Raw genomic sequence first — 19,807 nt, forward strand, 5'->3', positions numbered from 1 at the left:
TACATTTTGTGTTTGTGGTATTAACTTTCTAATGACCTATTTGCTATATTTACCACAGCATAACGCTGTGATAAGACAGGATACCTTAGAAGACAAGGCCCCTTCTTCCTTTTCTTTTTTTTTTTTTCTGGCCCAGTTATTTCTAATGAAGACCCCTATAGCTTACCTACTAAGTTTGTAGATGTTACTTTTAAAAGACAAAAAGTTCTTGCCATTGGTAGGGCAGGTAGGAATCTCTGAGGAATTGGGATTTCTTTCTTCAGATGAGACATCTATAGTAAGTTTTAACCTAGCACATGACTTGTAATTCCAAAAAAGATTTGAGATAGTGTTAAACCATGACAGTATAACAACATTAAGAAGAAGTCAACACTAGTAGAAATTGCTTAGTTAATCCTGAGCAATCTGAAAAAGAAGATTAATTGTATTTCTGTAGGGTAGAGAAAGCCAGTTTATGCTGTCTTCCTGGTAAGTGAGATACCTGAAACAAGTATTTTTGACCGTAACTCTTTTCTACTACTCATTAGTTCTTTTCTTTCATTTTGCATTCCTGTTTCTCCTTGCATGCATTATTTTTCTGTTTCTATTTTACCATGTTTTGCTCTCCATCTCCTGTGATATTCACATGTACTTCTTAGAGTTGAGCCAGTTAAGTAATTTTCCAGTTTCTCATTAATGAACAAATAATCATTCTATGTAAAACTGAAACTACCCTTTAAGCCTCAGAAAATTTTGAACTATTTTTAGGACAATTTTCTAAAGTTTATTAGACATTTATTTCTGATAAAATGTAGTAAGTATAGTGCTAAAAGCCCTGTCAGGCAACAGAAACTTTGTTTAGAAAAATTTAGTATTATGCACCTATTCATGCAAAATGAAGCAGCCTTTGTATCAACTTCTTTGGAATTTAAAGCCTTAGACAGATGGTATTAGATGGAAAAATAATGAAAACTGCATTAATAAAATGAATATTAATATTCAAAGACATTTATTCCTATAAATGACTTGGTTTATATAGTATACCAATGAAGGTTAGTTTTGTACACTGGCTAGAAAAACAGATGGTTTACTAGAGAAACAGACATTGGGTCAGTAAATATTTGAATTCCTGCTTTGTGGGTATGACATACGGCAATTGCCATGTATGCCTATACCCAATCAGGAAAACCTGAGTGCCACTAAGTATCTGTATATTTTCAAATTCAACCAGCATTTATTGACAGGTTGTCCTGTGTCAGCATTTTATACGTGTTTCCTCAAATTTTTGGTACTATAACATCCTTTCCTCTCATCAGCTCTGGCTTGCTTTAGCATCACTGTGTGTTCTTGATCAGGACCATGTAGATCGCCTCTCCTCAGGGAGATGGATGGGAAAGGATGGACAACAAAAACAAATGGTAAGATCAGAATTATTTTATAAGAATTTTGTCTTGTTTTTTTTTTTTTTATATATTCAACTTGGGGTGGGGGACCCAGTAAGTCAAAATACACAATTAGTGACACTCTTGAAAAACTGTGTGTAAATTGGCCAGTTACATCTCAAGAGTCTATTTTACTTAAAGTCCTCTTTTTGTAATATTTTAGAAATTTTAGGGGATTTTATTTAATTATATAAAAGAGTATTCTCCTTCTCTGAGTCACATTTGCATCGTATCAGTATTTGTAGACAGCTTCTGATTTTAGGTCTAGATTTTGTGCTAAAATATAATTGTTCTTTGGTAGGAAGGGAATAAAAAAGTAAGAGAGGGTTGTAGCTGTGGCTCAGAGGTAGAAGCGCTTGTCTAACATGTGTGAGGCCCTGGGTTCAATTCTCAGCATCCCATATAAATAAATGAAGGTCCATCAACAACTAAAAAACAAGAAGAAGAAGTAGTAGTAAGAGATGCAAATATGACATACTACTTATTTACAAATGTACTTAGAGTAGGTTTGATGAATATTTTTAGGTTTACTAGAAGGGAAGATGTTTAGGCCCTTTGGGCATTTTCTTATTAGTGTTCAAGTCTTAGAAATAAATTGTTCACCCATTTAGCGTACAGAATGGATTTATAATACGAAAATACTTATTAAGTCACAAAGCATGTTCATTTTATTAATCATTGAAGTTGCATACACATTAATCATTGAATTTGGGGTTTAAGGAAATTTTCCTGCTCAGTACATTAATCATGTAATAATTTTTAAAGATTTTAGGTTAAATACACGTGCCATAATTCTGTTTAACATTCAAACTCTGAAAATCTTAATAGAGTTTAGAATAGCAGTCTGTTATTGTTATAAAGAAAATACAGTTGCTTTCAATATGTATGAATGTCTGACTTGTTTATCTAATGTAACATATGAAAATGTCTTATTTTAGCCTATGTGTGATAACCATGATGATGGTGAAACTGCAGCTATCATTTTATGCAATGTCTGTGGAAATTTATGTACTGACTGTGACAGATTTCTTCATCTTCATCGACGAACCAAAACTCATCAAAGACAGGTGAAGATTTCTATCTTTGTACCCTGATCAAGATCAGAGCATGAAGTACATTCAATGAATTTTGAAATAAATGTGGGAAAAAGTAGACTTTGAAATCAATGACCTTGGTTGAGTTCCCAGTTATCCACTGTAAATTAAGCAAGTTCTTCAACCTTTCCAATACTCAGCTTATCCATGTATAAAAATGAGATTGTTGTGAAGGTTAAAGGAATTGGATATATTGGAACTTCTTACAGTGCCTCATAAATAAAAGCTGTTTTTATTGAACAATTAAATTTTATTCTTCTTTTTTCAGAGTGATAAATATATTTTCCCTTTTCTTTAATGAAACTACAGGTCTTCAAAGAAGAAGAAGAAGCTATAAAGGTTGACCTTCATGAAGGTTGTGGTAGAACCAAATTGTTCTGGTTGATGGCACTAGCAGATTCTAAAACAATGAAGGCAATGGTGGAATTCCGAGAACACACAGGTAAAAGAGGATTGATAGTTAAATTGTGCCTAAAAAAAAAAAAAGAAAAAGAACCATGCATAGTAATTATGATTCAGCTAGAAATTAGTTTATCTTATGTGAATAATTTTGAATGATATTCTTAAGCTTAATTATGGTTTTGGCTACTGTCTATATTGATATGTTTATCAGACAGAGAGTATTCTGTGTCAGAAAGAACATTAGGATTAGTAGTCAGTAAACCTGGTTTGCCACTAACTAGGTGATTAATGGGCAAGTCATTTAATTACTCTGTGGCACCTATTGTCTTTTGTAAAACGAGATAGTTATGCTTTTACATTCCTGTTAAGTGAGCATTGCACATTAGTTGGGGCTCCAAAGATAGGACACATTGCTGTTGATATTCCCTTCTAATTCTGTTGGTTGTAACCCCATATTAAAATCTCTGTACTGTGTGGGCACTTAGAGCTCTTTTAACTGACTTTAAGGTATTTTTAGAGGATTCTAATAGATCAAGTGCTTCTCAAAAGTTTTCTGAATGGTACTAGTCCATTGATAATAATAAAATAATAACAAGGATGAATAGATAGTACTATAAACAAAAAATAATAATTTATGTAGGCTTAGTATGCCTTTATCTAAAATATTAGTATTCATTTACTTTTCTTTAAAGTAAATCTTGTACATTCCTACTTAATATTACCTTGAATCATACAAGTTCTCAATTTTCATCACAGCTGTAGTCTGCCCATTTTTTTCTACTGACACAAACCTCCAATGTTGGAGTTTGATATAAACCTAAACAAATGAACTCTAAATATAAGTGACTTTTAATGTGACAAAAACAAAGCCTTTTTTTCCTCATAGCTGATATTTTTTCTCCTATAATCTGTCAGTACTATATATTACATTACTAAGTATTCTAATGTCGAGCCATCCTTGTGTTTATAATACAAACTTTAAAAAATATCCTTTCTGTAATTATTGCTAAATTCAATGTATTGCTATTATATTGGAATTTGTATACTTGTATTTGAAAATGGGCCTGGTTTGTAATTTTCAGGGCTTCCTCCCCTTTATCCTTTTGTTCTATCTTTGCTTTGAGGATTTTTTCTCTCTTTAAATATTACAAGCATATTTTAATTCATTTTCAAATTGCAGATTCTCATAAAGGATAGGGATTTTTCTCTCTTATTTTTTCTCTTTATTCTGTATATTTTAGTTTGTTTATTATTGCATTCACTGATACTGTATATCTGTAAGTGAAAGGCTTGCCACATTTCATACTGCTAGCTTGACTGGATATCTAGTCTGTTTCTTTACTTAAAAAACAAACAAAAACAAAAAATCCAAACCAGTCAAGAATTTACTTGCCTTCAGTATATTTTATTTATTTTTTTATCCTTTTCTTAATCCTTGTGGCAGGCAGGAGATTATCTGCTTTATAATTAGGGCTGCTTACAACCCTTGACTAATTTCTTAGTGATAGCAACTAGTATAGATCTGTTTGCTTTTTCAAATTAGTTATATTACAATATGTAGAAACCATGTCCTTATGAAGAGTTTTCTTTTTCTGCTTCAACCTAGGCAAACCCACCACAAGTAGCTCAGAAGCATGTCGCTTCTGTGGGTCCAGGAGTGGAACAGAGTTATCCGCTGTTGGCAGCGTTTGTTCTGATGCAGACTGCCAGGTGCGTACATAGTGAGAGAGTCAGACTTTCCCAGAAAAGAGGACCACTTATTCCCATATGACACCTTTACTTTATAAAAATAAGAGTTATAACTCAGACAAAGTTCAGGGTTTTTGGACAAGCATTAAATGCTTTATCAAAGCTGGAGATTGTATCAAATAGGTCTCTTAAGCCCAAACCAAATTCTTATGTGTGTTTCTCAACTACCACAACCATATCTACTTAATGTTTAATTTTGAGCTAGAAGCTGGTAAAATATCTGTGGACTTCAGTTTCATAGACTTTATTCATTTCTTTTCCTAAAATGAATTAATAATATTGAGAGTTCTTGAGTCTTTAACATGTATAATATACATATTCCATGCTGTCCAAATATTTTCAGTTCCTCAATTTATATGGAAGAAATTTGGATAATGTTCATAGAGTAAGAGATACATATTTTGTTTGTTTGTTTGTTTTTTAAACCTCTATTTTGATGAGCTGTAAGGTGATTGGGAGATTAGAAGTCAAGAATGTTTTACTTCATGCCTATGCATGATGGACAGATTAAAATTGTAGTTCACTTTTTATCAGCATTTCCATTATGTGGAATGAAATTTTTTTAAAATCACATGGAAAGTAAAGCAGACTCTGTTAAAAATCCTCATTCTAATAATTTTATTATTCAAATAAAATAAAACTAACTGTTGTTACTTTGCTCTAATAGGTATTTCCTGTAGGAAAGTAATTTTGGAAAATTAGTATCATAGGTAGAATTATCAGGATATGTGCCCTTTTTGATCATTGTTTACCATTACAATTCATCTTTAATAGGAATATGCTAAGATAGCCTGTAGTAAGACACATCCTTGTGGCCATCCATGTGGAGGTGTTAAAAATGAAGAACATTGTTTGCCCTGTCTGCACGGCTGTGACAAGAACGCCACAACCCTGAAGCAGGATGCTGATGACATGTGCATGATATGTTTCACTGAAGCACTCTCGGCAGCACCAGCCATTCAGGTTGCCTCAGCTTTTAAATGTATCTAGACAATGACATGGGAAAATGTAAATATAATTGTCAAATAAAAAGATGATTGCAATCTTTTATCACTGGGCAAAAAGTCCATATATTGAGCAAATTCTGGCCTTCGTGTTCTTCCTATTTTGTGCACTCAGCTTTAATTTATGATTTTGTAGACTTATATACTTGATAGCATATACAAAATGTTCAGAAGAGAAAAAGTGATTAGATTATCAAGCAGCTAGTCTTCTGAAATCAAGAATGCCATTTTATAGTGTTATTTTATTGATCTGTATATATTTATACATGCTTCTGTATATGATAGAAGTTAATACTATTATACTAATTTTTTTAACTTTTGCTAGTTGTTTATAAGTATTTTCAATCTTTGTCACTGATTCCAAGGTAATGAATATTCTCCAAAAATAACCTGAAAGATTACTTTTTTTTTTTTTTTTGTCATTGGGGATTTAACCCAGGGTCAATTTCCTATTGAACTATACCCTCAGTCCTTCTTTTTTTATTTTTATTTGTTTTTATTTTAAAACAGTCTTACTAAATTGCTAAGGCTGGCCTCAAACTTGCCATCTTACTGCTTCAGCCCCCCAAGTAGTTGGGATTATAGGGATGATATCTGCAATCTTTATATCAGTAGTTTCTTCTTCTTTCTCTGAGATATAATATTTCTCCCTAATCTAGCATATTTTTTATAGGTGCCATTACTATATAAATGGTAGGGGCTAGGGCTGTAGCTCAGTAGCAGAACGTTTGCCTAGCATATATGGGGTGTGGGTTCAATTCTTAACTCCCATAAAAATAAACAAATAAAGCATGCTGTCCATCTACAACTATAAACTTTTTAAAATATATATATGTATGTATGTATGTATGTATGTATAAATATATACACACACACATATAAATGGTTAACATTAGTAGAAGCTGAAGGGCTTGTTAATAATGTCCCATGAATAATAAAGAAGTGCTAAAATTTCATTATACTAAGTTTCTTGATTTTTTTCTTCTATCTTCTTTAAGTAATATCTTAACATTCCAGTTACTCAAATGTATCATTATTGCATTTGCTTACATGCTTTTGTTTCTTTATTTAAGCTGGACTGTAGTCACGTATTCCACTTACAGTGCTGTCGACAAGTTTTGGAAAACAGATGGCTTGGTCCAAGGATAACATTTGGATTTATATCTTGTCCCATTTGCAAGGTTTGGAAAGAATCTGAATTTACCTACTTTCCATTTCTTTTCATCTTTCAAAATAAATAGGCATCAGTGTTTCTTGGTGCCCTTCCCTGTTTGCTGTTTACCATCAGCCTCCATCAGTTCATATTTCTCATCCGAGTGGTTCCTAAGAATGAGATATGGTCTCTATCTGCTATAAAGCATTTCAAAACAGTTATTGTCAATTAAAAGCTTTTTAAGTTAAACATTGCATGAAAAATTCATTTAGACAACATCGTTAATGATGCATCACTACTTTCAGACCCCCTGAGAATTATATCACATGACAATTCCAAAAACAAAAAGAATCCTCTGGTGCTTGGAGGTATTGACACCTGCCATTAAAGAATGAAATATTGGTTGTTAGTGCCATTACAGCAGATTCTTTTAGAGCTAGTTAAAATGAGGAGAAAATTCTTGGCATTTTGACACATTTCTACAAAAGTAGTAAGAAAAGTAGGAAGTTGTTTTGGCAGGCTAATAATGATTAATAATATGCTTTTGTTAAAAGAATCTGATAATGCCTTTCTTATTAATTCTTCACTTGTTTTTGTTCTATTTAGTTCTCCCTGTCTTCATATGTACACCAGTCTTCTTCATATGTGCAGACTGGTACAAAGCGCTTAACATGAAAAGACAGTCATTACTTAGTTGGACTGAGGAATAATCAAAAAGATTTAGTGTTTTGTTTTCCCTTCTCATATGGTGCCAACCTGGGGGGTGGGAGTCACATTTAAGAACCTAGAAATAAATACAGGGAAGTAGTGTCAATGATACTACCTGCCCATTTCTATCACATGTCATTCTACCCTTATCTTCCAGGAATTAAAATACACACACATTTCCCACAAACAGGGGGAATGTATCATATTTGTTTCAGCCAGGTAACTTTTATTCACACAAAACTTAAGGCAACAGGAAATATATATCAGATTCCGGAAATATGAAATTTTAAAAAAATATCATGCTGTCATTCCTAATTGCTCCTATTTCCCTTTTTCTTGTGTTCAAGAAGACTTTACAGAATTATTTTTAAAAAACATTTTTTTAAAAACATGTTTATCAACTATCTCCTGATACATTGCTTGGCACATGGGCCCACACTAAGTATTTGTTCAGTTAATTAGTAAATTATGCTTTTAAAGAATGTTTCATATTTTTTATTTCAGAATAAAATTAATCATATAGTATTAAAAGACCTGCTTGATCCAATAAAAGAACTATATGAGGATGTCAGAAGAAAAGCCTTAATGAGATTGGAATATGAAGGTCTGCATAAGAGTGAAGCTATCACAACTCCTGGTGTGAGATTTTACAATGATCCAGCTGGCTATGCCATGAACAGATATGCATATTATGTGTGCTACAAATGCAGAAAGGTAAACTACAAATTATATTAAGAATTTTTAAAGCTAGAAATTACCTATATTGTTAAGAAGTTGAATCATACAGTGATTTTTTTATGTTTTATGTTTGAACTTAAAAATAAGAAAGCCTGATGCAGTGTTTTAAGGTGAACTTATTTACTTAATTTGCTTTAGAGTTTTTTTTTTTCTTTTTTTAACCTAAACTTACTTTTTACAAAACATGTTGTAATATTCCCATACAAAAACTACTTCCGGGGCTGGGATTATGGCTCAGTGGTAGAGCACTCGCATAGTTCATGTGAGGACCTGGGTTCGATCCTCAGCACCACATAAAAATAAATAAATAAAATTAAAGATATTGTGCCCACCTACAACTAAAAAATAAATATTAAAAAAAAAAACTACTTCCCGTCAGTAATAACTTCCTGCAATTGATTCATGAATGAACTTCTCTTACTTTTCTCTTAACCACTCCCTTGTTAAAATTCTTACTTCCTCGGCTGGGGATGTAGCTCCGTGGTGGAGCACTTGCCTCGTATGCATGAGGCTCTGGATTCAATCCCAGTATCACCAAAAAAAAAAAAAAAAAAATTCTTACTTCCTTGGCTTCCAGAAAGACATTCCCTTTTGATGGCCTCCTTCCTTTGTGGCTAACTTTTTTATCGGGTTCCTTTTCTTTTCTTTTTTTTTTTTTTTTAAAGAGAGAGAATTTTTTAATATTTATTTTTTAGTTTTCGGCGGACACAACATCTTTGTTTGTATGTGGTGTTGAGGATCGAACCTGGGCTGCACGCATGCCAGGCAAGCGCGCTACCGCTTGAGCCACATCCTCAGCCCTCAGGTTCCTTTTCATTTATACTTGTTTTCCTAGTGAGAGCTCCTTATGTTTGGTGACCTCCAGTACATCCATGCATTTGCTACCACCTATACCATTATGACCTTCCAAAATGAGATTTTGGTACAAATATCCAACTGCCTGCCAGTCGTTTGAATTTCTTATAGGTACTTGAAAGTTCACTGTCTGGTATTAGGTTCATCAACCCTGACTTTCCCAGTCTATTTTATTTTGCTGGGGGGTCGCGGGGGGACAAAGGGGTACCAGGGATTGAACTCAGGGGCACTTGGGCACTGAGCCACATTCCCAGCCCTGTTTTGTATCTTATTTAGAGACAAGTTCTTACTGAGTTGCTTAGCACCTTGCTTTTGCTGAGACTGGCTTTGAACTCACTATCCTCCTGCCTCAGCCTCCCGAGCTGCTAGGGTTACAGGTGTGTGCCACTGTGCCTGACTTCCAGTCTACTTTAATTACAAAGTCCTTTCAATTCTGTCTCCAAATCTCTGTTGAATCTTCTTTTTTTCTTTCTTTCTATTCTTCAACAACTCTAATCATTTTCTTTGGTGTGCTACTGAGCTCTTACGTGGAGTCCCTAAGCTTTCCATCTGATCCCTTCTACTTATACTGATACTAGTAAGTCAGTATTTCTAGATCTCAAATCTAACTGGGGCATTCTTCTGCTTATAATCTTGTAGCCCTGTGTGTCTCTTCAGACATGAATGGAATTCTCATCTCCCATTGTATTACCATTTATACTTCATGCTACATTATACTGAAAACTGCAATTGTAGTCATGTTCTCTCTTTCATTGACACATCCAAGCCATTGCCAGATTGTTTCTCTTCAAGGAATGTTCTTTTCTACCTCCTACACATTTACTCTTCACCTGCCATGCCCATCCCCAAACACACCTGCTCAAAGGTATGATGAAATCTGTCTTATTCTAGTTCAGGATTCAGCTCAGGTTTCATGTCCTCTGTAATGTGCCCATATCTCCCCACATCATCCCTATCATACAGTTTTGTTATCTTGCATACATCCATGACAGCACTGCACTTGCAATACCATTACTGATTCACTTGTCTCTCTGATCAAACTTTTTCCATGAAAACAAAGACTATATTCTTCCATATCCCTGTCTCCATTACAAGTATTTGTTAAATGTTAACTAAATTAGAAAATGAGTGAATGAGATATGCATAGTCTTGGAGTGTAACAGAATATACAGTTAATGAATGGAAGGCTAAATAGATATATGATAGCCAGAATGGCAGACAAATATACACAACCTATGGAAAGACCAACAGTGTACATTTATGAAACTAAAATATTATTTCTATGTTTTTAATGTGCTAAACATCACAAATGAATATTGTGCTACCAAAAGGGTAGTAATCAAATATTTAAGAAGTCAAACAGAATATATAGAAAAGTGAAATAGCTGAAATAAGCATTAGACCTCAAGGAATATGAAATACTTCTCAGGCCAGATTTAGCTTGTAGATGGCCATTTATAACCTCTGCATCAATGGAGCCTGTCTTTTGACCTGTTTTTCTAGTACAGAAAATAGATTTATATTGAACCAGCTTGTTTATTCCCAATTTTGACTTCGCTTTTTGACTATGAGACAAGATATTCATGCATGATGTGCATGTCCCAATTTCTTGGCCTCATTTTGTGCCCAGAGCAAATACAAATAAATCATCCATCATGGTAATTTCATTTATTCATGTGTCTATACTAGATAAAACTATGCTTTATAAGTATGAAGGGTACTGTGAATAGAACTACCAAATTTTCCTTTCCTTTTAAAAAATGCATGATAAGAAGATGATTAAAATTCATTGCTTTTTCTTTCCCATTAGGCTTGAAATTATAATTTTGTACCAATATTTATGTTAAGCATATTTCCATTCTATAGTATTTTAACTGAGGAATAGCTAAGCATTAAGTCCTTTAGGTATTCTTGGTCAAATGGTTCCAAGTTTGCTAAGGAATCTCCATACTGCTTTCCAGAGTGATTGCACCAATTTGCAGTCCCACCAGCAATGTATGAGTGTGTCTTTCCCCCCACATCCTCACCAATATTTATTGTTGCTTGTATTCTTGATAATTGCTATTCTGACTGGAGTGAGATGAAATCTTAGAGCTTAGTTTTGATTTGCATTTCTATAATTGCTAGAGATGTTGAACATTTTTTCATATATTTGTAGATCAATTATATTTATATTTCCAGTTCCTTAGCCCATTTATTGATTGGATTTTTTTTTTATTGGATTTTTTTTTTTTTTTTTTTAGTTCTTTATATGTCCTGGAGATTAATGCTATATCTGGGGTGCGCATGGTAAAGATTTGCTCCCAATTTCTAAGACTTCTTGATCTGACTTTCGATACACACCTATGACAATGCAATATCACATCTCCCAGGCCGGCATTTTCTTTTTTTCTTCCATGATCTAAATATGGTCTCTCCATAGGCATATTTTGGTGGTGAAGCGCGTTGTGATGCTGAAGCAGGACAAGGGGATGATTATGATCCCAGAGAACTCATCTGTGGTGCCTGTTCTGATGTGTCCAGGGCTCAGGTAGGCAGAACATTTAATTAGAAAGGACGGTTTGGAAAAGTTTTAAAAATCTGTTTTTTAAATAATGTAGTCAATAAACCAGGATTTTCCCCTAGTGTTTTCTGTTGTTTATGTAGCATTGTGTACTTATCCAAAGTGTTTCATTTGTAGCATTTCTTCTAGGTGGTATTTTCATTTTATAATTTGTTTTCCATGAAATGATTTTCATATTTAAACAAGGAATAATTTTATATATTTAATTTTTTTAAACTTGCAAACTTTTATGTTTTCCTGCACAGTACATCTATGACATTGGAAGATTGATGAAGAAATATTAATTTTTCATGACATATCAGTAAAGATTCAAGGAAATTAAGTAGTTTTTATATGAAATCTTGTATGTTGTGCTGAAGATGGAATTAGAACCTGGGGCTTTTTCCAGATCTTTTGAGCAAAGCCACGTATTTATTCTTGAATTCATCAATTTTAATCCATTTTCAGAGCTATATATACGATCAAAATATGAGTTAATGACAGTTACTATGACTGTCTTAAGTGTAGTTGAAATAGTCTCACTATACTATTCTGCTATCTTTTCTTTTTTTATAGATGTGTCCCAAACATGGCACAGACTTTTTGGAATATAAATGTCGCTACTGCTGTTCAGTGGCTGTCTTCTTCTGCTTTGGAACAACACATTTCTGTAATGCTTGTCATGACGATTTTCAAAGAATGACTAGCATTCCTAAGGAAGAACTACCACACTGTCCTGCAGGTATGCTTTCAGTTTTTTTGTTTTTGTTTTTTTGCTTTCAGTGTTTTAAAATCACAATTATAATCTACATAATCTAGTTTTGTTTTGTTTTATTTCATTATTTGGTACTGGGAATTGAACCCAGGGGCGCTTAACCACTGAGACACATCTTCTCCATCCTTTTTTTTTTTTTTAAAGAGAGACAGAGAGAATTTTAATATTTATTTTTTAGTTATCGGCAGACACAACATCTTTGTATATGGTGCTGAGGACCGAATCGGGCCGCACGCATGCCAGGCGAGCGTGCTACCGCTTGAGCCACATCCCCAGCCCTCCATCCATTTTTTATATTATATTTAGAGACAAGGCTTCACTGAGTTGCTTAGAGCCTCTCTAAGTTACTGAAGTTGGCTTTGAACTTGTTATCCTCCTGCCTCAGCCTCCCAAGCTGCTGGGATTAAGGTGTGTGCCACTGTGCCCAGTTTATAATGTAGTTTTATGTAAAAATTATATGGGCACTCTATTTCAAGTGATGGAAACTCAAACAGAATAAATACCTCAACCTTATAAGAAGAGCACTTCCTAAGTAGAAAAGATAAGGTCTTCATCAAAATCGAGGAGCTTAATGGAGCAGATCTCTGAATATGAGAATGACGTCTACCACGGATTAGTAAAAAGATTACCACCAGGCACAGTGGCACACACATGTAATCCAACAGCTTGGGAGGCTGAGGTAGGAGGTTCAAAGGTTACAAAGGTTACAAAGCCAGCTTCAGTAACTTAGTGAGGATGTAAGCAACTCAGCGAAACCCTGTCTCTATTTATAATATAAGCAACTCAGTGAGACCCTGTCTCTAAATAAAATACAAAATAGGGCTGGGGATGTGGCTCAGTGGTTGACGGCCTGTGAGTTCAATCCCCAGTACCCGCTGACCCCATAAAAAAAAGATTGCTGATGAGTCTTTAAGAGCTATGTGAAGTTTGATATTCTAAATTCATTATGGAGCCTCATAAAAGGGTTTTGTGATTTTTTTTTTTAAGCTGGAACCAGCATTATAAATTGGATAAGTAATTTGACTTAAGAGTGGCTGAGAATTGGGGATGTTTACCCTGGTGAGCATCAGAAAGCCAAGGGAATAAAAAGAAGCCACTAAAATTAGAGGAAAATGATTATCTGTACATTCAGGCAGAGGAAAGGAAGACACTGAAACCAAAAGAGTCTGAAAAAGATCTAAAGAGGTAGGGAGGCGGTGATCACTCTGAGATGGAATACCAGGCTTGCTGGAAGTGAGAGAAGTATAAGGAGAGGTAAATGGAACCAAGAAAAGAATTTTTAATTAGATATATCTGCAATTAATGAAACTATAAGTACATAGAACACAATGTATTGTGCTGTTAGATCTGGGAAGCATACCATCCCATCAAATCTTAGGCCCCCATGGAAAGTAGTTTGATAGTGCCCCTGAGATTTACCAGTGCCTTTAGTCTTAAACAATCCCAATTCTGTGATACACCTGTGCATGTGAAGAAAATAACAAGATAAAAAAGCATAAGGTTATTCATTGCTTTTTTTTTTTTTTTTTTTTTTGGTGGGGGTAATCAAGCATTGAACTCAGGGACACCTGGCTACTGAACCATATCCCCAGCCAGCCCTATTTTGTATTTTATTCAGAGTCAGGGTCTCACTGAGTTGATTAGTTACCCCACTTTTGCTGAAGCTGGCTTTGATCTTGCAATCCTCCTGCCTCAGCCTCCCAAGCCTCTAGGATTACAAGCATGTGCTACCGCACCCAGCTACAGCATTGCTTTTAACAATAAAAATCTGTGAATAATACTAGTATCCCATTGAGGGAGCTATTAATACTAAATACTGTACATCATTTAAAAAAGAAGAAGAACGGTGTTTCTTTGTACTGATGTGAAAAGATCTGTAGTAGATAGTGTAAATTAAAAAGCAAATTACAGATCAATATATATAGTCTGCTACTTTTTTAAGAAAGCAGAAATGAAAAAATTTATTTATAGATGCATAAAGAAACACTGGAAGATTCATAAGAAACCAATAATATTGATTAAACTGTTGAGAAAAGCAAGAGTAAGGTGGTGATAGAGATAGGAGTAGAGAGGCGGCTTCTAATTATAAATGATTTTTAATATTTTGTTTTTCTTTTAAGATTTTGATTTTAATCCATGAGAATTATATTACCTATTTAAAAATAAATAGGGGGGCTGGGGATGTGGCTCAAGCGGTAGCGCACTCGCCTGGCATGCGTGCGGCCCGGGTTCGATCCTCAGCACCACATACAAACAAAGATGTTGTGTCCGCCGAAAACTAAAAAATAAATATTAAAAATAAATAAATAAATAAATAGGGCTTTTTTGAGTATAGCTACTTTTTGCCATTTGCCATGCCAAATAAAAATTGTTATACTGATCTCCCTCAAGTAACTTTTTTTTCCTCCTTAGGTAGAAGTGGCATAGTTTGAAAGGAGTACATTCAGAATGATGTGAGGCCATGGTTTTAGAGTAATAGCCAGAATACAGATGGGAGCCAAGGTTAGGAGTGAAGGTGGTGAGCTGAGCTCAGCAAATGAAGGGAGTGAAAAGTAGGCAGCACTTTAGATGATTTTAGCTCCAAAGGAAGGGGGATTAGTCAATGAAAGTAGTAGGTCATAGTCTGGAAATAAATGGAAGCCAAGAGAAAGCTTGTTATGTTCCCTGGCCTTAGGACACCAAGGAGCTTGGAAGACTACTTTCCAGCTGAGAACTTTTAAAGGCAAGCAGTGTCATCAGGAAAAAGTAAATTTTACTTAAAGGGAGTTTCTTCTGTTAAAACAAAAATCCTGAAAATAATAAGTAAGTTAGTAAGGAACTGAGTATTCCAGAGAAAATGGTAGTAGGGTAGAAGCTAAAAGAAGAGGGGTCAGGCAAAGGTAAGACGTCCCCTTGTATGTTCCCATGATCAAGTCAGCCAATAGAAAAGACTTTGTCCTTTAAACAGTGGTGAATCACAGAAGTGAGGCAGCAAAGGCGTTAAGGAGAAGGCAGAAGGAAGGAGCTAACAGTGATTCAGGGCATTTCCACATACATTTTTTACTTTCAATCTATAAGGTAGATGGTATTTTCTCCATGATCACCAATAGAAAATTGAGGCCCGGGGAAGTAGTTACTTGATCTCAGGTCATAAACTTAGATGGAGATTTGTACTAGCCTCACACATACCCCTAATTCATCTATTCATTTAAAGAATGAACAGAATTAAAGGAAAGCCCACAGTGATATCAATAGGGAAGATGGTCATATACAGTTTACTTAGAAGGACAAGGATAGGAGGAGCATTCTCTCAACCACTTGCAACTAAATTCTAATCTTGATTTAATGTATGGATGAGGATAAGAGTAGAAATTAAGAAATTGGAGTAGATAATCTGTTTCAGTCCATTTGGGCTGCTGTAACAAAATGCCACAAACTAGGTAGTGTAATAACAACAGAAATATGTTTCTAACAGTTCTGGAGTCTGAGAAGTCTAATACTAAGGTGCTGTCAGACTTGGTGTCTGACCAGGGTTCACGCACAGCACCTTCTTGCTATATCATCACAAGGTGGAAAGGATTAGGAGTCTATTTATAAGGGAACTAATCCCAGTCACAGGGTCCACCCTCATGATGATATCCTTTCCCAAAGCCCTACCTCATAATACCATCACATTGGTAATTAGGTTTCAGTATATGAATTTTGGGGCCACAGAAGAATGAAGACTATGACACAATCCCTCTGTCTATTCATTACTTTTCTAAAATATTTATTGATTGCCTTTTTGGTGCCAGGATACTTTTTAATCTTCCCAGTACCCTTTAAGTTAGATATTTGCTATGCCTACTTTAAAGATGAGGGATCTAATAATCAGAAAAAATAAGTTCCTTTGATTCAGTGTATATAATTATCTGAAAAATGAGGATAAGAGATTTGGATTTTTGTGACTAGTAGAGAATTGATAGACGATAACAATGTCTCAATAGTAATCATATGTTTGCAGGTGCTTTTGTTTTGTCTTTACTTTTACTATTATTATTTCTTACATTGTGTTCCATTATGAACTCCCTGAAGACAGGAATCATGTACTGTTCATCTCAACATCCCAAGCACCTAGCACACCATTCACACACTAGTGACTTCATCAGTGTTTACTGAGTGAATGCCTTCTTTTTTCCCTGAAGAAACTCAAGTACTGCAGTTTGCATGAGCCACCACAGATAGCAGTGCTACCCTAACTAGATCTGCCACAGGGTGTACCCCTCCTGCACACTGCCCTACCCATTCATGGGGGAGACACCAGTATGCATTGTAATTTGGGACAGGAGATCTATTCTCCTTTATAATTAAATGCAGGCATAATTAATTTGCTAGCCAGTCCTGGAGTCTCCCACATTGACCCATTCCAGGTCTATGCCTGCACTTGAATCAGCTCAGCTACTACTCTTTCGTGTTAGCTCAAACCAGCAGTTGACCTCTGTCTCTGAGATTAGCTATCTTCACTTTTCTATCCACCCCATTCCTTGGTGTTACTCTTGTATGGAACTTACTTTTTATTTACCTGAAACAGACCTCTGTTTTTGTTCAGTAATAGTAATAACAGCTAATATTAATTTCATGCTTCTACTGTGCCAAGTTAAAAGCTTCATAAACTCCAGCCTTTTACCTCTTATTGTTTCCTTTACTATTTTCACAGCAGAGAATCTTTTAAACCCCAGAGAGATAAATTGAATTAAATCCCCATTGATCTGAATAAACTCAGTTCATCCACACACATGATATATTTCTCTTAAGCAAATTCAGAATTTACATTTATTGATTGAAAAAAATATCTGTAGAAAACTAATGTGTAGTTCCTGTCTGTTTTAGTGGGTAATCTGCAATTGATTATAAGCACAATCTGTGTTACTGGCAGCCTGATGATGCTCCTTCTTGTTTGTTGAAGAAGCTAAAGTGCTTTTTAAATGATGTGAAACACATAACATGAAACATATTAGCATAACAAATTTCTTTTAAAAAATAAAAGAGTATAAGTTTGTTTTTTTTTTACATCTTTATAGGCCTACTTTATTTGGTTATTATCTGCAAATTTTTATTTTCCCAAAACTGTTTTTTCTAGATTATGATATTTTGTTATTTTAATGTTCATATTTTAAGTTGATTAATTTTCACTTTCCTACTAATCTCCATTCAGGTACTTTTTAAAAATAACAGTAATAGTCAGTCTTCCCACTGATAAATGTTCCCTTTCTCTTCCCTGAAGGTAGGGTGATAATAGCATGGCTTGTATATTAGGTTTGTTTTTATTCATAGACAAACATCCTGCAACCAAAGTCCCCTATATTTTCTCATCCAGAATAATTTTCTGCCAGTTTAAATTGAGGGATGTTTGTGACCATTTTTGCACATTGCAGATTTAAAATGACATATCTGATTGATCTATTACTAGAAAAAGACCTGTAAGCTTATAATGGTTCTCTTAAGGCAGGATGTTGTATGTAAGGAACTATGTCACTTTCTTTGTTATTTGTATCGGTTATATTGAAGTTTTTATAGTGAACATTTTTATTTTGTGATCAGAAGAAAATAATTTTATATTTTATTACCATGGTCATGCTATTTTGTTGAATAACTTATCAATGATTCCTATTTATGTGAAGTTGTGTGTGTTTTAAAAACATTAAATTCCTTTGTCTCCTTTAAAATTGATACAGGTCCCAAAGGCAAACAGTTAGAAGGAACTGAATGTCCACTCCATGTTGTTCATCCACCCACTGGGGAAGAGTTTGCTCTGGGGTGTGGAGTGTGCAGAAATGCTCACACTTTTTAGAACACTCAGATCCTTTATCTACAGAGAGAAAAGTTGCCTTCATCCACCAAGAGGATACAGTGAAGTTTAAACTTTGCTCAGGATAAGGACGGGACCATTTTTACATCCATGAAAATGAACTATTCACAGTGCAAGAAGGATGCCAAATACCATGTACATAATTCTTGCTATGGAAAGTTTCCCCGTTATTTTGGTTTATTTTCTTTTGAACCAAGACATCAAATTTGTGAGGTGTTTGCATGTGGCCATTACCGTCTTTGGCCTGTGACGCATTGGACATTTATAGATAATTGATATAAAAGAATTGCCATACCCATGGACTAAGAATGATGCCGGCTTTCAAGCAAAAAAGAAAAATAATCATTGTTTATTGTATACTGCCTTTTTGTAATCCTGTACAATTGCATCACAGGTGGGGATAAAAAGAGGAATATTCTGGTTTATTTCCTAGACTGTTATTTAAAAAAAAAAAAAATTGTGTTAGGACGGCATATAAATGTAATAAGTATCACACTGTATATAAAGATATCAATGTTTGTCCTGTATAAGAATTACTAAATTACAAATGCAGTTTCATTTAAACTTCTAGGTTAAGTTTGAGCCTGAAATTTTAATGAAGTGCAATACTGAGTGTGCCTCATTATCTTGCAGCTGTAAACATATTGGAATGTACATGTCAATAAAGCCACTGTACATTTTTATACAGTGATAAAGTCTAATATTTGTGTAAGGTGTTGTTTGTTTGAGAATCAAAATTTAAACAGCTTCAAAGTCTTAAATTCCATTTAAGCTTTTTGGAAAGAAATTATTAACATGGCCTAATTATGATTCTCAGAACTGGTTATTAGGGAAAATAAGAGTAATAATGAAGCACTATGCTGGAATCTTGAATACTGCATAGATCATGGTGTGTGTGTATATATATCTTTTCATAAACACATATCAAAGACAGGAAAATACTTAGGAAATCAATCAACTGCTATCTTCTTAATTAGTAGCTTCCAAAATTTTTATAAAATAATAAACCATTAGTCTTTTTTTTTCTTTTGTGTGGCACTGGGGATTGAACCAGTGTTTTACCACCAAACTCCATCCCCAGCCTCTGTGTGTGTGTGTGTGTGTGTGTGTGTGTGTGAGAGAGAGAGAGAGAGAGAGAGAGAGAGAGAGGTTCTCACTAAGGCTGGCCTGATCCCCCTGCCTCAGCCTCCTGAATAGCTAAGATATAGGTGTGTGCCACTGCCTCAGTCTTTTATCTTCTATATACTAGTAATGTGTTTAGGTGGATCTTTTTTTTTCTTTATCTTTCCTTCCATTAGAGTCATGAAATTGCCAAATTTTGATTTACATTCTATTCTAAATCAGATATTTATTTCATGAGACTCACGAATTTATTTTATTCTAAATTCCCATTATTGGAAATACAGAAATTAATTTGTCAATATAGAAATAATTGGCAAATTTAATAACATTTGTAGTAAGCATTTGTGAGAAGTTTAAAACAATCTTTGTCTTAAAGAACTTAAAATACAAAAAAAGATCAGATCTGAGCTCAGATAA

At 34.4% G+C, this 19,807-nt stretch overlaps 1 protein-coding gene across 5 annotated transcripts in view; it reads left to right on the plus strand.

The window, feature by feature from the left end:
* The window catches only part of Mycbp2 (MYC binding protein 2), a 290,494-nt gene extending 271,562 nt beyond the window's left edge, over positions 1-18,932 (plus strand). For all 5 annotated transcript variants that reach the window (XM_076872632.2, XM_076872633.2, XM_076872636.2 and 2 more), the window contains 10 exons: positions 1,296-1,397; positions 2,360-2,488; positions 2,825-2,957; positions 4,524-4,627; positions 5,441-5,629; positions 6,744-6,851; positions 8,036-8,245; positions 11,547-11,654; positions 12,243-12,408; positions 18,135-18,932. In XM_076872632.2, coding sequence (XP_076728747.2) covers positions 1,296-1,397; positions 2,360-2,488; positions 2,825-2,957; positions 4,524-4,627; positions 5,441-5,629; positions 6,744-6,851; positions 8,036-8,245; positions 11,547-11,654; positions 12,243-12,408; positions 18,135-18,250 — 1,365 coding nt within the window. In that variant the 3' untranslated portion in view covers positions 18,251-18,932. The remainder of the gene's footprint in view (positions 1-1,295; positions 1,398-2,359; positions 2,489-2,824; positions 2,958-4,523; positions 4,628-5,440; positions 5,630-6,743; positions 6,852-8,035; positions 8,246-11,546; positions 11,655-12,242; positions 12,409-18,134) is intronic.
* The last annotated feature ends 875 nt before the right edge of the window (positions 18,933-19,807 follow it).

Source organism: Callospermophilus lateralis, chromosome 12 (genome assembly GCF_048772815.1).
Source record: "Callospermophilus lateralis isolate mCalLat2 chromosome 12, mCalLat2.hap1, whole genome shotgun sequence".
NCBI lineage: Eukaryota > Metazoa > Chordata > Mammalia > Rodentia > Sciuridae > Callospermophilus > Callospermophilus lateralis.